The sequence below is a fragment of the Rattus norvegicus genome, chromosome 18 (assembly GCF_036323735.1).
Source record: "Rattus norvegicus strain BN/NHsdMcwi chromosome 18, GRCr8, whole genome shotgun sequence".
In the NCBI taxonomy this organism is placed as follows: Eukaryota; Metazoa; Chordata; class Mammalia; order Rodentia; family Muridae; genus Rattus; species Rattus norvegicus.
The window spans coordinates 76449849-76468966 of record NC_086036.1 but is presented as its reverse complement, the minus strand read 5'-3'; the positions used below and the strand labels follow the sequence as shown (position 1 = coordinate 76468966).

General features: G+C 47.7%; 1 protein-coding gene across 9 annotated transcripts in view; it reads left to right on the top strand.

Moving 5' to 3' along the window:
* Positions 1-17146, top strand: part of Atp9b (ATPase phospholipid transporting 9B (putative)) — a 192111-nt gene extending 174965 nt beyond the window's left edge. For 4 of the 9 annotated variants that reach the window (XM_017600874.3, XM_039096630.2, XM_039096632.2 and 1 more), the window contains 9 exons: positions 259-403; positions 642-706; positions 1457-1612; positions 1775-1839; positions 4318-4426; positions 11583-11640; positions 12531-12734; positions 14651-14683; positions 15434-16481. In XM_017600874.3, coding sequence (XP_017456363.1) covers positions 259-403; positions 642-706; positions 1457-1612; positions 1775-1839; positions 4318-4426; positions 11583-11640; positions 12531-12734; positions 14651-14683; positions 15434-15570 — 972 coding nt within the window. In that variant the 3' untranslated portion in view covers positions 15571-16481. Of the gene's footprint in view, positions 1-258; positions 404-641; positions 707-1456; positions 1613-1774; positions 1840-4317; positions 4427-9406; positions 9534-11582; positions 11641-12530 lie in introns of all 9 variants that reach the window. The other 5 variants (XM_006254983.4, XM_017600875.3, NM_001106130.1 and 2 more) reach the window with 4 other exon arrangements.
* The last annotated feature ends 1972 nt before the right edge of the window (positions 17147-19118 follow it).

Here is a 19118-nt window from a genome sequence, read left to right as displayed (position 1 = left end):
CCTCTGAGCTGTCTCCACCCACAATGCAGTACCTTTAGGAGACTTTGCACTCTTTCCTACTAGCGGCCTGGCCACCCCTGCTCATCTTCCCGTCTTGCCCTCCTGAGCAACTGAACCCTCTGCCCCAGGACAGGTTATGCTGTAGGGTTAGGCGGCACAGTGTGTTCACTGGAGGGGCTGAGGCTTTCCTGCAATTCTGCTTACTTCCGCTTGAGCCCAGGGGTGTGCAGACAATAGAGTCACAGCACTGTCCCCTAGGTCTGCCTGAGGTACTACGAGCATGAACTTGTGGAGCTGGCCTGCCAGTGCCCTGCTGTGGTCTGCTGCCGCTGTTCACCCACGCAGAAGGCCCACATCGTGACCCTGTTACGCCAGCACACCAGAAAGCGCACCTGTGCCATCGGTGAGCTCACCCAGCTTCAGCCAGGCCGGGACCTGGGGCGGGTGGTGGGATGGGTTCCATCTTCCGGTCAGCAGTGGAATGTGAAAATAGCCAACTCTTTAGCATTTACAGGTCAATTGTTATGTCCCTAAAATTGATTTCATCTGTGTTACAGGAAATTGTTAATAGTCCCTAACAGTAGTACATAATACAAAACAGAAAGACATTTATTTACTCTCCACCCCTTGACACCTCTCAGGTGACGGAGGGAATGACGTGAGCATGATCCAGGCAGCTGACTGTGGGATTGGAATTGAAGGGAAGGTAGGTCTGTGCTCTGTCCTCACGTCCTGCCATGTGATGCTGGCAGACAGTAGGACACTAGCAGCCTTCCCAGCTGCCTGGGCGTCTCTTAGGAACTCTGTCAGGTCCTCTGCACCTAGACCCAGGTCCGTGTCACCACTGCCCTCTCTGCCTGTTTTGGCCTCCTCCCTCTTCCCTGCTCACATGCTTCACTCTCTGGAGGCGTCCCTCTCTCCTGCCAATTAAGCCACAGATGACGACGTTTGTGTTTGTGTCAACTTTGGTTGTTCCTGAATAGTCACCCAAACACAAATACACACGGCAAGACCTAGAAAACTTGTACAACTTGACTTTGGCTTTTCCCTTGACTGGTCTGTTCTACTCTCCTTGATAGCTTTGAAAAATCAGAGGTAGATTTTTTTTTTTAGATTACGGTTTAGAGAATTGTCTTGATGTAGCCTGGGACCATGTGATAGGGTAAGGTGACCCCATAGCCAGTGCTAACCTCTCCCTTCCTATTTTCTATGTGGCTAATAGATCAAAGCCCCTTTCTTGTGAGCAGCCGATGTCTATGTGTGTGCACAGGCTGTAGTACAGCGTCCTCTACCTCACCCACACTGTCCGTACAGACAGACGGATGCCATCCTGGGTGATGCTCTGGGTGTCAAGCAGACACTGCCCCTAGCGTCTTAGTTCATATGAGCTCTAAAACTCAGCTTCATGTGGTTCTCAGTATGTGATGTTTCTCAGAGGCTCTTTGTGTTTCTTCAGGAAGGGAAACAGGCTTCACTGGCAGCGGACTTCTCCATCACACAGTTCAGACACATCGGCCGGCTGCTCATGGTGCATGGGCGGAACAGCTACAAGCGGTCTGCAGCACTCGGCCAGTTTGTCATGCACAGGGGCCTCATCATTTCCACCATGCAGGTATCAAGCCTGTGCGCCGTCCTGCAGCAGGCAGTGGCTTCTCTGAGGGCTGTGGCAATGTCGTGGGAGGTCCACTGGATGTCATCGTGCTGTAGTGAGATCCCTCTGTAAAGATGGTACGAGTGTAGCGCTGGTGTCACTTACCATGTTCTGTCTTTTAAGGCTGTGTTCTCCTCGGTCTTCTACTTTGCATCTGTCCCGCTGTACCAGGGATTCCTTATGGTAGGGTAAGTGAAACAGATGTTCTCAGTGCCTCTCAGCCTCGTGTATGTGAGAACTTTTATTTAAAAAAGATGTGGAGCGTATTGAGTAGTACTTTAGGTGTTCGGGGTAATTCTTTGCATATAGACATTTAAGGTGACTTAACTGCTATGAAATTTTATGTTAAGTTTGAAGAAACTTGAAAAACACCTGTACGCATATGCCTTTGAAGACTGTGCTAAGTTTCTCATTAGACTTTGTATTCTTGGGGAAGCCATAATTTGTGTCAAGAACCACGGCAGATCTGAGGTTTTATAAAAGGGCCCTGTAGCATAATGAGAGGGGCAGAACCAAGGGACGGGTACATGCCAACACTGCCATCAGCAGGGGTTGGAGCTGCAGGCCACAGCTGTAGGCCTCCTGAGCCTGCCCTGTCCTAGTGGGAATATGACTTTACCATGAGGGAATGGGACTAGCCACCATCCAGGAAACGAGATAGAAAGCAATGGGAGAGACATGACTAGTCTGTCCTAGCAGCGACAAAGCCCTGCATTCAAAGGCAGCCACTGAGAAGAAACCTTGGACAAGTTCTTCAAAAGCATAGTGGTGCACGTGCCAAGATGATACTGTCAACCAAGTGTGAAAAGGAAAACTCCCTCTAAGTAAAGAAATAGTAACTTCTCCCATCTTCTTCCTCAGCTGTTACACCTAGAAATCATAGAAGTATTAGTGTCTCTGTGTGACCACAGAATAAAGCTCTCCCTGCCACTTTCTGTGCCCATTAAGACTAATAATGCATCTCAAACCAGGGCTCCAGCTTATGGTCAGAAAGCACCTGAAAAGTAGCCCTGACCATAGTGTTGCCCCCACTTGCGGCCATCCTGCTGTCCCTGTGAGCCTTGTGAGATTTGGGCTCCTGCTGGGTCAGATGGAGGGCTGGCATGGGTGCTGTCCTCCACTGCAGTCACACCAGCCCCTTTTTCTACGGTATTCTGCTACTCTCCTGCCCAGTAAAGGGCAGACAAAGCCAGACCTCCCACCTGCCAGCTGGTCCAAGTACATCCTGAGTACATGTGACCCCCTCCCAGAATTCTCAGTAACTTTAGCCAAAACAGGCGAGTTATGTCTTTGTTAAGGGCCTGTGAGTCACCCATCCTCTGTCAGAATCTGCTCTCTGTGGTGAGTGCTCTGTCTCTCTGGGCTTCCTGCCGTCTTCCATCTCACCGCATCATCAAAGCAGAACTACTTCTGGGACTGTGTCTGCACAGCAGCATGTCTTTTCCCACAGCACAGACACCCTCTTTGAAGGATCTGTGTGGGCTTCTGGGAAACCAGTGTGTTTCTGACCACATTAAGTGACCTCACATCTCAGCGCAGATGTGTTGGTTTCCTCCCACCATTAGTAGCTATGGCCCTGTCAAGTGTTCATGCTCTCCTGAACCTGTCGGATCCAACAGGATTATAAGGAGCTTCAGGTAGGATTGTACAGATAGGCTGTTTGCAAGTGCTTGGCACAGAGTGCAACACATCACAGACATGCAAAAGAAGCTAAAATGAGCAAGCCTTTGCTGTGTGACCAGAACCTATTGTCGTGACACTGCATCCCAAAGGAGTGACAGATCATCTGCACAAAAATGGAGACAGACTGATGAGAGTGGTGCGTGTCTGTAAATAATCCCAGCACTTACTAGACTGAATCAGGACAAATGGAGGCCAGCCTGGGCTATGTAGTAAGTTTCAGTCTAACCTTGGCAACAGAGTATGACCCTGTATCAAAAAGGAAGGGGAAGGAGTGGATGTTTATACCAGTTTTATTTTAATAACCCAAGTTGGGAATGACCAATATATATTTACACAAATGAAGACGTGGTTCAGCAACTGTGGCTTGTCCACCATGAGACACCATTAAATTGTAAGAAAGGCCCTGTGTAGGCCAACAGCATAGATCTCCAAGGCATGGAATCTGGAAAGCCACCCATAAAACTTACTTTCTACCTAAGTCTCCACAGTAGACCTATAATCTAGAGAGGTGAGGGGGTCAGGGGGGGGGAGGAGAGAGAGAAAGAGACACATTTGAGTGCTAGTGTGAAGAAGTTAAGATTTCTCTGTATTAGATGGTTGCCTGTGAGTCTGCGGGGATCATCCAAAATTTAACAAGAAAACTGGATATGATGGTACAGCACCATGTAATCCCAGCTGAAGGAGGCTGAAGCAGGAGGATCACAAGGCCTGCCTTCCTTCTAGGAAGTTACTCTGTGTCCTTGGCTGTAAGAACCCTGTTTAAAAAGCAAAGGTTAATGAGAAAACGTTGATCTTAAATGGATGCTTTTCTCTGTGTTTGTGGTTTATACAGCAGGCTGTGCTGCGTTTGGTACCTAAGCTCCAGAGTAAGATTTTGTTTTCTGTTTTTTTGAGAGTTTGACTTCCCTGTGACCCTAGAAACACGGTCAGAGTTGTGTCACAAGCATCTATTAGGTTAAACTCACTCGGTCTTGGTTTTCTAGGTATGCAACTATCTACACCATGTTCCCGGTGTTCTCCTTAGTGTTGGACCAAGATGTAAAGCCAGAAATGGCAATTCTCTACCCAGAGCTGTACAAGGACCTCACCAAGGTAGGACCCCAGTGCTAGTCTTGTCCAGTGAGAGCACACCAGAGCTGGTCTTTTGTGTGTTCCAGCAAAGCAGAGACAGAAGCCTCAGATAACATACACCCTGACATTTGGCAAGCTTAGGAAAACATATTTTAAAATATCCTTTTTTAAAAAAAAAGTTTTCTACTCTTGTAATAGTCATGTGATATTATACATAAGAATTTAACAGAGTTTTGAACCATTTATGGAACTTTTGTGAATTTAGCAAAGACATCCAGGCCTGTGTTTGGATTCTTTTAAAGGACCCTCCATAGCTATGGCTCTGCCTGCCTAGCCTAGTATCGCCTTTAACCCAGTGCATAATTAGCGCTCTCCAGAGTCCTAGAGTTCCTGGCTGGGGTGGCCTGGCATCCCTAGGTCTCTAGTTGTGGGTTTCAGAATTACACTTGAAAGTGCTTCTCACTCCTGACCCGGGAACATGCGCTCTTCTGTGGGGACAGTGCAAAGCATGCTCTGCCCAGCAAAGACTGCAGCTCCCGTCCCGTGAGAGGCCACGCTGACTTGGAACTGTTAAGCTGTTCCTAAGGGGGTTGAAGTTGGATGTGTGACATGAACGCATATTTTTAAAGCCAGAAACAATGAGGGCAAGGGTAGTAGAGTAGCTGAGCCCTGCACGTATAAATTATTGTAACTTCAGAATTTTCTGCATAGCTAGCTTTTCCTAAACTGGCACAGAAGGAAAAAAAACACCAACTTTCAATTAAATTTAGGTTTTCAGTTGATAACCGGAAATTTTCAACTCTGATTTTAAAGCAGTAGCAATATGGTACCGTGAGAAGGAATTAGTTGCTTCCCAGCTGACCGTTAGCACATTAGATGTAACCTTGCTAACTGCTAACAAGCCAGACTGTAACCCAGCAGGCTGCTAGCCAGCAGGCCAGACTGTAGTCATCCGACCATCAGCTCACCGGATAGGTGTGGGGTAAATCACATTACTTTGGGGGTTTCATGATATTAGTATAAAGACCAAATTTGTAAAACTTAAAGCCTCTTAAAAGAGCTATAAAGTATCCAAATAATTCTATTTTCATATTAAATAAATCTTCACTGTGATCCCATAAGTAAGTTATAAATGTGAGCTATTGTCCTAGTGATAACATAGTTGTAGCTTCCATGATTTATACATATTACAGCGAGAAGGAACATTTGAGTCTAGAATCCTAAAAGAGACCATTGTCATAGGGATCATGGGGAGGTCATAGAAACAAAAACTGTAGGAGGTTACTGCAAATAATTAAGAGTTTTAGTAACTCATGCATTTCCTTATCTCCAGAAATACTGCAAATGCTTGGTTAACAAAAGGTTGGTAGAAGCCAGCTTTTGATACAAGTTTAAATACCCCAGTCTCCTGCCCTACCCTCTCTATATCCAGACAGTCTGCATCCCATTGGAGTTAGGACACCTTGATTCATGTTCTCAGAGTGATGGTGCAGGCTCCTGGGCATTAGCGTGCCTTCATCACTTGTGAAGACCTAGACCTTGTAAGGACCAGCCCACATCAGTACAGGCGTCTAACTCTTGTCACTAGTGACAAGAATAGGTAACTCAGTCTCAAGCTGTATACTCAAGCTCACACTGGGTAAGCACAAGGAGTTTCATGTGCAGTCTGAACTGTGTTACATCCCAGTCAAGTTTCCGGTTCTGTAAAGGTCAACAAAGTAGAATGTTTCAATATCCCAGACTGATCCCTGCCTTACTTTAGCAATTCAGCCCCCATTGTCTCTAAGTCCTCTTGTTCCATGATCCAGAAATCTGTCAGTTTTATCTTTGTACTATCTGTTTTGTTAAGATGTGATGATCTACTTCAAATTCTTGTCCTCATTGTTTCTGGCTTTAAAATTATGCTTTGACATCACACACATCCAACTTCCAACCTCCTTAGGAACAGCTTATTCTTTTTTTTTTCGGAGCTGGGGACCGAACCCAGGGCCTTGCGCTTCCTAGGTAAGTGCTCTACCACTGAGCTAAATCCCCAGCCCCATGGAACAGCTTATTCTTAAGAGCACAGTTCCCAGTCAGTGTGGCCTCTCACAAGGATGGCAGCTGCAGTTGCTGGGCAGAACACAAGACCGGGCCTGGTATGGGCTTTGTAAACCTTGAAACCCATGCATGTCCTCCAACAAGGCCATACTTTCTAACCTTTTACAAAGAGAAACTCCATACTAAGTGTTCAAATTTGAGCCTATGGGACATTTTGTTTGAAGCCACCACATCCTGTCTTCTATGTGTACTTGATGACTTAGTCATTTAGTCAAGAATGTAAACAGTACAAGCATTTTAGATCCATCTTACTGCTCTGGTCGGATTGAGCTCTACCTGCCCCTTCTTATGTGTCGCCACGCATGTTTTAGGCCTTGAAGATGTAACTGTATCTATCTGCTCACTAGATAGTTGATGAATGAATGAAGGAGTAAATATAAGTCAACTACATAAAAAAGCAACATTTCCTTCATTAAAAAAAAAAAATACCAGTTTGCTCTCCTTACAAAAAATAATGTATTTGTAACTGAAGTACTTCTTGTCTGTTTTTGAAGCCCAGTCACGCTCTGAGGTATTAAGCTTTGGTTATTGTGAGTTCACTCAATCTTGGGATACCCGTCAAACAGAAAATCGACATGCCCATGCCTCTCCTAGCACTTCAAGCTTCTCCACGTGTCCTGGATGGACGAACAAACAGTGAGGGAGCTAGCGAGTCCGAGAACAGGGACAGTGGCATGGCTCACAGCTCACAGGGTGCCTCACTGCTAATGGCAGACTTAGTTTGGTTTTAACCATTTGCAAGGAGACCCAGTAAGTAATTGCGGCTGGCCCTTCTTATGAACCTTGCAGCTGTCACTTCTTCTCTTCTGTAAAATATTCCCAACGTGATTCTGTCTTTTAAAATGTGTGATTTTTAAAATAATGCTTTCTTTTTTAGACAGGGTTTCTCTGAATGACCCTGGTTCTCCTGGAACTCACTCTGTAGACCAGGTTAGCCTCAGACTCAGTCATGCCTGTGCCTCAGTGTGCACCACCCCCTGGCAAAGGCACAATTTTAATTTCCATAATTATTTTGAAATCTCAAAAGTAAAATCTATTATGTTATGTGATTTCTAATTCTTAAATTCTAGCAAGAGTTAGATATAAAAATAATACCAATATTAGCATTATTAAACAAGCAAATCACTCTAGTGTAATTCTGATAAGACATTGCAAAAAGCATACATGGGAACTGTGACACACTTTTGGAAGAACTTTGATTTAGAGACTGGACTTCATTGAAAATTGACAAACCGGCTCTAAGATTTTGATGAACAGCAAGGAAACTGGTTTTTGTCAGAACCACTCAGGAAAGAGCACGGTTGGTTGGCTCACTTTTCTATTCCGGCACTTGGTCTGTAATAACAGTAAAGACAACTGACAGGACAGACACAGGAGTGTGGGAAGAGAATGCAGAAGTAAAGCCACACACACTGCTGAGCTCTGACAGACACAGAGCTCAGGTGGAAGAGGGCTGTCAGGAGCATGACTTCACCAAGAAACATACACATCTCAGCCAACTCCTGATAAGCCCTAGAACCAGTGACCAGGAGTGCATCTGGGGCTACAGTGTTCTCCAGCCAGTGGGATTGAGCAATGATGGAGAAGTAAATTCCAGGTCAGGCACAGAAAATGAAGGCCAGCCTGGCGCACCATGTGACACCAGGAAGCAAGCATGGCCGCAGAGCCGTTGATGGTGATGTTGGCCTAGCGTGTGCCTCAACCAGAAGGAGCTCCCTTCCAGGAGAGACCAATACATAGTAGTCTTACCAGATTTACACCAGTGTGGAAAGGAGACTTCTCCTGATGTGAAGGAACACCAGGAACCACTCTGAGTAGCCCCCAGGTGTGCCTGATAAAACAGGTGAAGACACTACGTGGGTATTTCTGTCTGAACGTGTGTTCCCAAGATGCTTGGTTGGTCACAGACAGCAGCGCTTTAGCAGTAAAGCCCCAGTAGATACAGCCTCAGTAAGCCCATCCTGTCCATATGACCAGTGACAGCCAGGGGATGCCACAGCCTCCTGATCCTAAACTCTTTTGAGTACAAATGTCCCCTGGTACTGTCCTCACCATTTCAAGTCACTGTTAGATGGACACAATGGCCAATGCCTGTGATCCTAACACGTGGGAGGCGGGATAGGAGGCTTGCCCTGCCTTTAAGGACAGACAGCCTGTGCTATACAGTAAGTACTGGCCCAGCCAGGCTCCTTAACAAGACCCTAAGAAAAGAGGGGAAGGAAGGAAGGAAGGGAAGGAAGGAAGGAAGGAAGGGAAGGAGGGAGGGAGAGAGGGAGGGAGGGAGGGAGGGAGGGAGGGAGGGAGGGAGGGAGGGAGGGAGGGAAGGAAGAAAAAAAGGAAGGAAAAAAGCCAGGTTTTAATGTTGCTTTGTTTTGTTTTTAAAGAATCTTTCTCTCACACCTGGCTAGTGCTTTTGAGGAGAATTAAGGTTCTTGAAGGCAAAGAAACCCTGGAATGCTGGCCAGATGGCAGTTGAGACTAGTATATGGAATGTCTGTGATAGCAAGGGGTCCTAATGATTTCCAATTCATTAATGGAAAACTAGTGATATCCAACTAGGATAGCCAAGGTGATACCCCTGTTCAATTTTTAGTACCAATTGTTGCTGAGTGTCTGTGGGTGTAGCAAGTGCTGCCCAGGCTGGTGAGTGTGGCAACTGTCCTCGGCTATCACAGCTCCCCTGGGAGCACTGAGTGATCTTTTGAACTGTGTGTGTCAGCCCTGACTCTGGCGCAGATGCAGATTGACTGAGGGCAGTAAGCCATCTATCAGATTGCACAGTCTAGAGCAGTGGCAAAGTGACCAGCTAGCTTAACAGGTTTCTGTGACATCACTTTGTACATCAACCAACCTGTGGTTTGCTCTTTGTGAGTTTCTATCCCATTCTCTTTCATTTCATAGTTGACTCTGCCATATATTTGTACTACAGTTGTGTTGTCCCTCCCACCCCCGCACCCCTCGTTCCCATTTCAACCTTGGGAATATGAGAGAAAAGGAATCCTTCGTTGTGCCTCTGTTAAGAAACAAAGTAAGTTGAGATGGGCTGGAAGAATACTGTAATGAAAGAGGGAGTCCTGAAACATCTGAGAAACCAAGAATGTCCCTCTGCTGGCACACAGAGGACAGATCTGCTCATGTGTGCACAGTAGTATACACACATATAGCTTGCACATAACCACAGCATGGTTCCAGTCCACTTCTGTGTGTCATAAACACATGTCACTTGTGAGCTGCACATGCATTCTATACCAGTGACACTTTGTGCTTTCATATTAATGATTTTTTATTCATCTTGAGGTTAATAAACCCTTTTGTAGAATTCATTTTTTTTTTTTTTTGGTTCTTTTTTTCGGAGCTGGGGACCGAACCCAGGGCCTTGCGCTTCCTAGGCAAGCGCTCTACCACTTAGCTAAATCCCCAACCCCTGTATTTTTTATCTACAGTCAAATATTTAATTGGAGACACATCGGTGGTGACACCCATTGAATGTGCTGTCATTCTGAGTCTCTGTGTGTTCATTGTATGGCTTATGGAGGTGCATGCTATTCTCTGTCTTTCATAGAAGAGAAAAACTGAGGCCTGCAAGGACAAAACAGGAGGTGTATGTTGGACACAGATGTCTCTCCTGAGCTGTGTGCTCATACTGTGCCATGGGCAGAGACGTGTGTGAGTGACATTTTGTCACTGAACAGTGACATTGAACAGAGCAGTGTCATTGAATGGAGCAGACATTCTATATCAGGAAAAGCAGTTTCATAATCAGCTTGAAGTCCACAGTAAATGGATTGCTTCTGTGGCTGATATATTTTACCACAGAGATCTCTCAACAGATCCATTTGTAAGCAACCAAGGAAAATATTTAATAAAGGTGTAGCTGTTGTTTACAGTTAAAATACAACTTGAATTGTAGTCTGCACCTGTACATACATACATACATACATACATACATACATACATACATACGTGCCCAGCATGTGTGCAGGGGTCCAGAGGCCACAGAATGTCTTCATCCCCTGGAACTGGAGCTGTACGTGGCAAGTTGGAAGGGCATTAAGTTCCCTCAACTCCTGAGCTGTCTCTTCAGCCAGTAACAACATCCTCCCATTGCATATGTTCATCATTAAAGTTCCCAACAGTCACCAGTTCAGTGGGCTCTAGCTTTGGTGTGTGACTGTTGTCTTGCATACCTGATGTGTCTTCTGGGCCCCACAGCAGTCAGCCTTTCCTTGTAGGCACATATGCCCGAATTCGCTACAAGAAAGGCTCCCAGGAGAGTGAGGCTGAGGAAAGGGAAACATTAAATATAGAACTTTGGACTCTGATTCACTCACATCACAGTGTGCCGGGAGGGAGGCACACAAGTAGAAGCAGAAGCTGAGGGCTGACCAGGCTCCCCCATTCTGGACCATGTGTGCAAGAGCTCCATAGACGAGAGGCACACCTTCCCTCCTTCAGGCATGCATCCCGGCAGCTCTCTAGCACGGAGAGTGGGACTGAGCCTACGACTGTGTTTGCTTTATTGCACTGTCTTAAGCTGAAAGACTCGGTGGGGATGAGTGCATAGGCAGTGTCTCTTATCTCTGGCTCACCCTGGTAGCCTGTGCTCAGGTCAAATGGTGAAGCAGAGTCCATGAGAGTCCATTCCATCTCTCTATGCTGGGTTTACTACTGTGGCAGATTTTCCTGAAATGATTAACAAGTCAGAAAATTTTACTTCAGCTAGGATGTCATAACTGAAGTATCATCATCATTTTCATTTGGGGGAGTGGGGTCCAGAGGAAACTGAGAAATAAACATTATTTCCAAAAAGTAGCAAAGGAGAGAGAAAAACATTTTGTCAGTCTTTATCTCCTAGTTCAATGAAGCGTTTGTCTGTAGGCACCCATTTCTTGGTTACTAGGAATCCACAGATGAGATGAGAGGGCACATGAAAGCCCCGCCATCCACGGGCATTCAGTACACACCCACGGTGCCCAGCAAGGCAGCTAGACAGAGTGGAGGTAGGCCCAGGACCCTTGGGGACGTAGTCGGGCATACTGTCCTGCTGTCCTAACAGACTCTTCCACTGTTCCCCCAGGGAAGATCTCTTTCCTTCAAGACCTTCCTCATCTGGGTTTTGATCAGTATTTACCAAGGTAAGATGGACCCTGACTTTACCAGGCGTGTCCTGTAACACGCATCTTCCCATTCATGTCCGTTCATCACTGAACGTCCCCAACAACGTGGGGATTTGTCTGTCTGTCTGTGTTGTCTTAGCAATATTGTCTTCACCTGCAAATTAAATAGCAACAGCTTAAAATACCTCTAATAGTTAAATACAGTCCTGTGTCTCTCTTGTAGACTGGCCTTCCAGCATATGGATGTATGGATTGATTGATAGTCTGGGGAGAGTTTTGTTGGGGGTTTTGAACTTTAGAGATGGGGTCTCATGTAGCCCAGGGTGGGTTTGGTCAAACTCATTATGTAACTGAGCTGTTGTTGACCTCCTGACCCTTTCATGCCCTCCTTCCAAGTGCTGGGCTCCAGGGGTGTCACTGCCCAGTTTGTGTGATGCCAGGATTCTGCCTACTCGGCTGCATTCTCCAGCCCAAACTGGTACTGTTAACTGTTGTGTGTCAGCTGGTCAGAACACCTTAATAAGCACAGTGGTCTTCATAGAGCGATGAGAGTGAGGCTTTGAGACATCTGTCATGAAATGGGAAACCGTTGCCCTCTGCTAGAGTTCCAGTGAGGGACAGATTATCCTAGCATGACTGACTGGCCGGCCGATGAGAGGGCTCATGTGAGACATACTGCGAAGTCAGCCAAAGGGGAAGTTGGCTTCCTCTAGATCTTTAAAGTCTGTGAGTCTCTGCAAATACCACAGTTCAGTTTCCATCCCCGTGAAGACTGTCTGTGTCCCTGGTCCCCATTTCTGTGTTTGAGCCAGCTGTTATTATGCTCCCCTTTCTAGCTAGGTCACATGACAGTGCAATTTCCAGGCCAGCAAGGACGCTGCCCTGAGAAAGGCCACTCTTTCCTCCAGGAGGCATCCTCATGTACGGGGCCCTGCTGCTCTTCGAGGCCGAGTTTGTCCATGTTGTGGCCATCTCCTTCACAGCACTGATCCTGACCGAGCTGCTCATGGTGGCCCTGACTATCAGGACTTGGCACTGGCTGATGGTGGTGGCGGAGTTCCTCAGCCTGGGCTGCTATGTTGCCTCCCTTGCTTTTCTCAATGAGTATTTTGGTAAGTGCTCGAGGCTTTGATTCATTATCTGTGAGTGATCCTAACCCTTGGCCGTCATCGCCTCCACCGTCTCTTATGGACAAATGCCATAGCAGAAAGCTTTACCACACAGGCTATTTTTATGGAAAGATAAAAATCTGGTAGTGATTTATAAAATGAAGATCTTCAGCACCGTACTGATGCCTGCTTCACTCATGTTCCCTATAGAGCTGCACTGTTTATGTTTTCATGGTGGAGACACTGACTGCTTCAAGGCTTGAGACACATGTGTCCCACTTCCTTCCGATGTCTGCAGAAGTTACAGCAGCCCGAGCAGCCCAGTCAGGCTCTCGATGGCAGCCTTAGGCTCCTCACCATGTAAAGAGGGTGTCTTCACCAGTGCCTCCTTAGCGTGGAGCCCAGAGCCTGACGCTTCCATCCCGTTCCTGACCTTTCCCCAGCCCAGCTCATTGAGATTTACTTGCCAGGAGGCCTGGGGACTATGGTGCTTCCCTAAGCTCAGGTTCCTAAGAAAAAAGATCCTATGTGATGTGTGCTGGGTTTCCTCAGCAGTCCCTATCTGAGAACCTACACTCCTCTGTCCTCCCATGCCCCTTAGCACTGGTCTGCCCGCTCCTGGCCCACTCTGTCACGAACAACTAGGTTTCATCACTCTTCTTCCCAGCCAGAGGCTCCAAATGGAAGAAGCCAGATCATGTCAACCTGGTCTGCGTGGCTGGGCAGAGAGGATGATGTACTCATCTGCATCTTGCTAAGCGTGGGGCCTCACTGGGCTCCTGGAGTGTGGGAAGTCCCAGCTTCCTGGAGTTGAAAGCAGAGTGGGGAAATGGTATGGATATGGTCAGTGCACCCATGATTCTAGCTGCCTGAAAGCCAGGCAGGATACTTCTTGATATAAAAGGAAAGGCCCCAGGCTTCCAAAAGGAGAAACCTTTACATGGTCCTCTTGTGATCTTCACACGCATGACAGCAGCAAGTTTTCATCTTGGCAGGTCCACACACGTTAGTCACATTCCTGCGGACCCTGCACATCAACATGGGGACACTGTGACTTTGGGTGATGAGTGTGAAGTTTGCACACTGATGAATACAAACCCGCTCCAGGTCCTAAATCACAGCCACAGTGACTGAGTCCAGTTGCTACAGGGCCATCTCTTTACAGCGGGCAAGGAATGATACGAATGGGAAGTGGAAAGTTAGCTGGACACTAAAGGAAGCATGGTGTATCTGGCATGTAAGAAAGGGCTGCAAATGAGAACATCACCATCACTCCTCTTTGGAGCGTGGTGTGAACCACACTCTCCTTTAGGGAAAGGTTTGCTTTTATAGCATTCATTTCAGCATGTCTATCACTGTGCACAGACAGTCAAAGCACTAGGGCGGAAGACAGATGGTCATTCTGTAGTTCACTGCTGTAACAGGCACACGCACAATGGAGTCTGTACATGGAAGTGACACACATGACACAAAACAGCCTGTCACAGGACCCTAGGCGGGGCTGTTGCCTCTGTGCCCCATGCTCCTCCTGCAGATTGATGCTGTCTGCCCCCTGTCAGGCCAGACTGCACAGAACAGGTCTCATGCATGGGGCAGACATTAGAGGCCTGAAACCCGCTCAGGTGGGGCAGAGTTGTACAGTGGGCACTCCTAGACACTGACGCAGATCAGGGAGTGTGTGGGTGTTTCCTTCCAAGCTAGTGACATGATTGTTACATTGTCATCTGCTTAAAGGAGGATGTGGCAGCAGGCAATGGAAGGAAGGGTTAAAATCCCAACTAAGTGCATTCCATGCTAACATAACATTCTACTGCTTTTTAATGCATTTCTCTAATCAGCAGCTAACTAACCACGTAAAATGTCTGAGCCTCTTTTAATCTGTCCTTCACCTGCCTTGTTCATGTGTTCTCTCGGCACAGGTATAGGCAGAGTGTCTTTTGGCGCTTTCTTAGGTAGGTAAAGTTGTTATTCCCTTCCAGAGTATAGAAATCTAGCAAAAAATAACATTGATAAGCATGCTAAACTAATTCTTTAAATTTTTAAATAAAAACCAGTCTTCCACTAACTTGGCATTGTTATCTCAGGGAAGCCCCATGAATGTACCTGAGCCCCTGCTCTACACGTGTGCTCCTAGGAGCTGTCTAGCTAGATGAGGGAAGTCTGGGGTCTAGCCTGTGGTCCTTCCCTAAGACAGACTTGCTGGAGGCTCCCTCCAGCTGGACGTGAGCACAGCCTGGGCTCCAGTTCCTGATATGAGAGTGTGACTGGGAGCAGGGCCTCTCAGTGCGGCTGCTCACAGCAGTCTGAGGTCTCTGCAGCTTGTAGTTTCTGCAGCTTGCATGAGGCTTGCACATGAGGGCACCCATGGCCTGGTTAACAGAAAGGGAACCTGTGTCCTCAGAGCAGCAAGGCGCATGGCCTATAAGTCATACTGCAGGTACTGGCTGCCTGTTGGTCGTGTCCAAGCCCTTCCCAGTGCCAGCTGTGCTCACTGTTGAGAGAAGCACACACTGGACAGGTGTACGGATTAAACCACTGTGCAGTAAGACAGCTGAGGTCAAGGACAAACCTGTTCTGCACAGCCATGATGCAGCCAATGGCTCTGGGGATCCTGAGGGGGCTCAGTCTGGGCTGTGGCTACAATCTTAGGGACCGGGAGCTCCCGTAGTTGGCACTCATTCTCCTCTACCTCCTCCTGACAGATGTTGCCTTCATCACAACTGTGACCTTCTTGTGGAAAGTATCAGCTATCACTGTGGTCAGCTGCCTCCCACTCTACGTACTCAAATACTTGAAGAGAAAGTTGTCCCCTCCCAGCTACTCCAAGCTGTCCTCCTGAGTATGACTCATGCGGTGGGCAGCATGAGGGACTGGCACTGCTGGTGGGCTGAGGGCTGAGCTCACCTGGCCCCACTCACTCGCTAGTGTCTCTACTGAAGCAGTGCACAGCTGCTGACAGCCTCAGCAGAGCTGGGCAGGCTTGCTCCTGAGCACCAGATGCATAATTCCTGCTAAGACTGGAGATGCCATGCCTGCACATGCCACTGCACCTCAGGAGACACCCTCTGCCACAGGCACTCCTCCTCAGATGCAGTCTTGCTTTTCAGTGGACACCACACACACACAAGCCCAGGCGGCCAAGCAGTGACACTTCTGCTGTCCTGATTCCGTTGCAGCTATGAATGTAAACCACCCCTCAAGGCATTGCTGTTAGCTGATGCGTTTTTATACCTGTAAACCATACTCAGACTGTTTACATAGAGCTCGGCTGTCCTGTGCTGCCACAGCACCAACCACAGTGCTTTGCTTCCCAAGTAGGAGAACCTAGTCCATGTGTTACACGCTCAGCACCCCTCTGAGCCTGCAACAGATGGCAGAGCCTCTGTCCAGGGCTGCACTGAGGGCTGATGGAGCTCTTTAGAGTTAGCCCCAGGCACTGTGAGTGCAGCTCTACACTGTACGGTGTGTGCCTGACACAGTGGACCTCTTGGCCTCGGCTCTTCGTGCTTGAAAGCAGGCTGTGGGAGTCTCCTCTGCACTAGTCTTTTGTGTATGCCTGTGCTCTTCAGCTCGACTTCCCCTCAAATGTGGGCCCCTAAGGTCCTGATCCCTGGGGAAGCACAAGCTGTGGGTGGAGCCCTGAGGAGATCACCCTAGCCTAGCAGGTTGTGAGTGTGTGCAGGACCTCCTGTGAGTACCGCTTTCCAGAGGAGAGACTGTGGCCACAAATAAAGCTGCTTCCATCCCATAGTGCCCTCTGACTGGAGTGTCTTTGTTGTTAGTTAGGAACCTTCTGGGTGTTCGAGCACATTCTCTTTCCAGACACAATTGCAACCAGAAAAGCTCTTTCTTATATTCTCCACAAGGTGTCACTGTTTGTCGTCAGTTCACAGGCAGGTTTTCTCCCTGCTGAAAGAGGGAGCCCAGAGGTCACTGACCAGCATGTATGACCTGACTTTGTGATATCCCCATCTCCTCATTGATACAGCGTCAGTTAAGAAAATGCTGGAAAGCCATGAACTGAGGCCACGATGCTTGGGTCAGGGCATAGACAAATCACTCACCCAACCAGCATGCTTGTCAAGAGTTGCAGAAAGCCTCAGAAAACTGCCAGGACCCTCCGAGGTTCAGCCGCTTTGATGCCCAGGCCTTCTTCCCACGGTGATGGATACAGAGCAGGAGTTGGGCTTTAAGACTTCAGAAGTCAAGATGCATGAAGTCCTAGTTAGAGGCTGTGGGAAGCCAGTATGGTTTCTCATCCATGACGTGAATATCACCTCCCCTTCAGGATGCCGCTGTTCAGGTCAAATGTGACAAGGACAAGAGGAAGCCCTGGGCAGACACCTGGCACACAGTGACTCGGACTGAAGAAAACAGCTGCTTAATGAAGGATCATTACCCAATCTACCTTAGTCCTATAAAGTAGCTTGTCAAGTGTCGGGGGAGAAGCCATGTTGAGGGGCAGCATTGCATTCCTGCTGGCTTCTGAGACAACCTTGTTGGGTGTAGTTTTCAACTCCGAAGCTATCTTGGCTCCAGAGATTCTCGTGGACAGGCCTGCCTGCTGGTGAGCACTGCTTCTGTGTCTTCTGCGGGCCTCCTCCCTCCTCTGCTGTAAAGAAGGGTCCTGACCTTGGTCCCAACCTTCCTCCCCTTTGGAAACTCCGAGGCAGGAAACTTTCCCAAGTTCCTCCAGTACATGTATGATATGACACATATGACCTTGTTCATTATACATAAAAATGTGTATGCAGGGAAACTGGCAGGACAGATAGCGAGTGGAGAAACTCCCCGGAGGTGGAGCTGAGCCAAGACCAGAAAAGATCCGTTCATGCCAAGAAGTAAGCAGCACTGGGACAGAGGAGCTGATGAGCGGAGGCAGCGTGCGGAACAGTGAAGCAGAGCTGCAACAGTGCTACAGGAAGGCCAGGGAGGCAGGCATGGTGGTACAAGGAAGAATGAGGAAGCTGTAGCCAGGTGGCCAGATGCATGGGTAGGTAGCTAGACAGAGAGATGGACAGGCAGGCAGATAGATGAGTGGATAGATTAATGGGTGAAGAGGCAGATCAGTGGATGGGTGGATGGGTGGATGGATGGATGGATGGATGGATGGATGGATGGATGGGTGGGTGGGTGGATGGATGGATGGGTGGGTGGCCGGCCAGCCCAGTAGGTGAGTAAAAAGCAGATAGGCAGGTAAATAGATGTGTAGCTAAACAGATGGGTATAGATGCTGGGTGGTTGGGTGAGTGGATGAACTTTTCATGACCTCATAACATTTCAGCCTAGGACCCACTATGCTTTTTTTTTCTGACACTTTGTGAAGCCTGCGAGTCCCATAGAACCATAACAGATAGTTTAAGTACCCATTGGTTCCTTCCTGTGGTGCTCAGAGCCCTGCAGAGACACTAGTAGAAAGACCAGGTGCTCCTCCACCTCTGAGGGAGGCCTAGGGACCATCCTCCTGTGCAGCGTTCAAGCATATCTACATTTCCATCCTTGCAAAGAGGGGTGTGGGGTGCTCCATGTGAAGGTGACTTCCATGCGTGTACTAGAGGTCTTACTCAAAAGACAGGTGACCCAACTGCAAGCAAGCAGACTACATACTGGACAAAGGCACAGTGGACCGGAAGCAAACTGATGGAGCAATGACAGTGTGCCAACATGAAGCCAGGTGTCTACAACATTGCCATTCACAGCAGACTGCATAATACAAACTCACTCAGGACAAAGAGAACCCTTGATGGAAATTCTGTTAAGTAGATGAATAACAACACTCTAGGCTAGGTTTTGAAGATTTCCCTTTGTATTTATAAGGTGTGTGTGGTGTGTGCATGTGTATATGTAGGTGTTCTCACATATGCGTATGTGGAGACCAGATAGGGATATTAGATGGCCCACTCTGTCACTCCCTGACTTACCCCTTTAAGACGAAATCCCTCAATCTGGTAGCCAACATTTCCCCAGTGATCCTTCATCTGCCTCACCAGCTTGCAAACAACCACACCTAGATTTTTATGTGTTAGGGACTTGAATTAAGTTCACACTTGCATAGCAAGTGCTGGTACCCACTAAAGCAGCTCCCCACCTCTGTGACTGGCATCTTTACCACCATCAGTAGTGGCAAACCTGGAAGGATGGAGGAGTTAAAGTGACACTGTCAAGACTGCTGGCAGTACGAGGTTCTGTGCACCCAGCCTCTGCAGAAAACACCAGCAGAGCCCCAAGAGAGGCCCAAATAGCCAGGACAGAGAGGTCTACATAACAAGACCCTGTTTCACAAAACAAAAGAGCCAGATGGTTTACTTCTAAAGTAGGCAAAACAATTTTGAACTTAATGTCAAAATTTGACAGTCAATGCCAATCAAATGAGGGATTTGATTTATA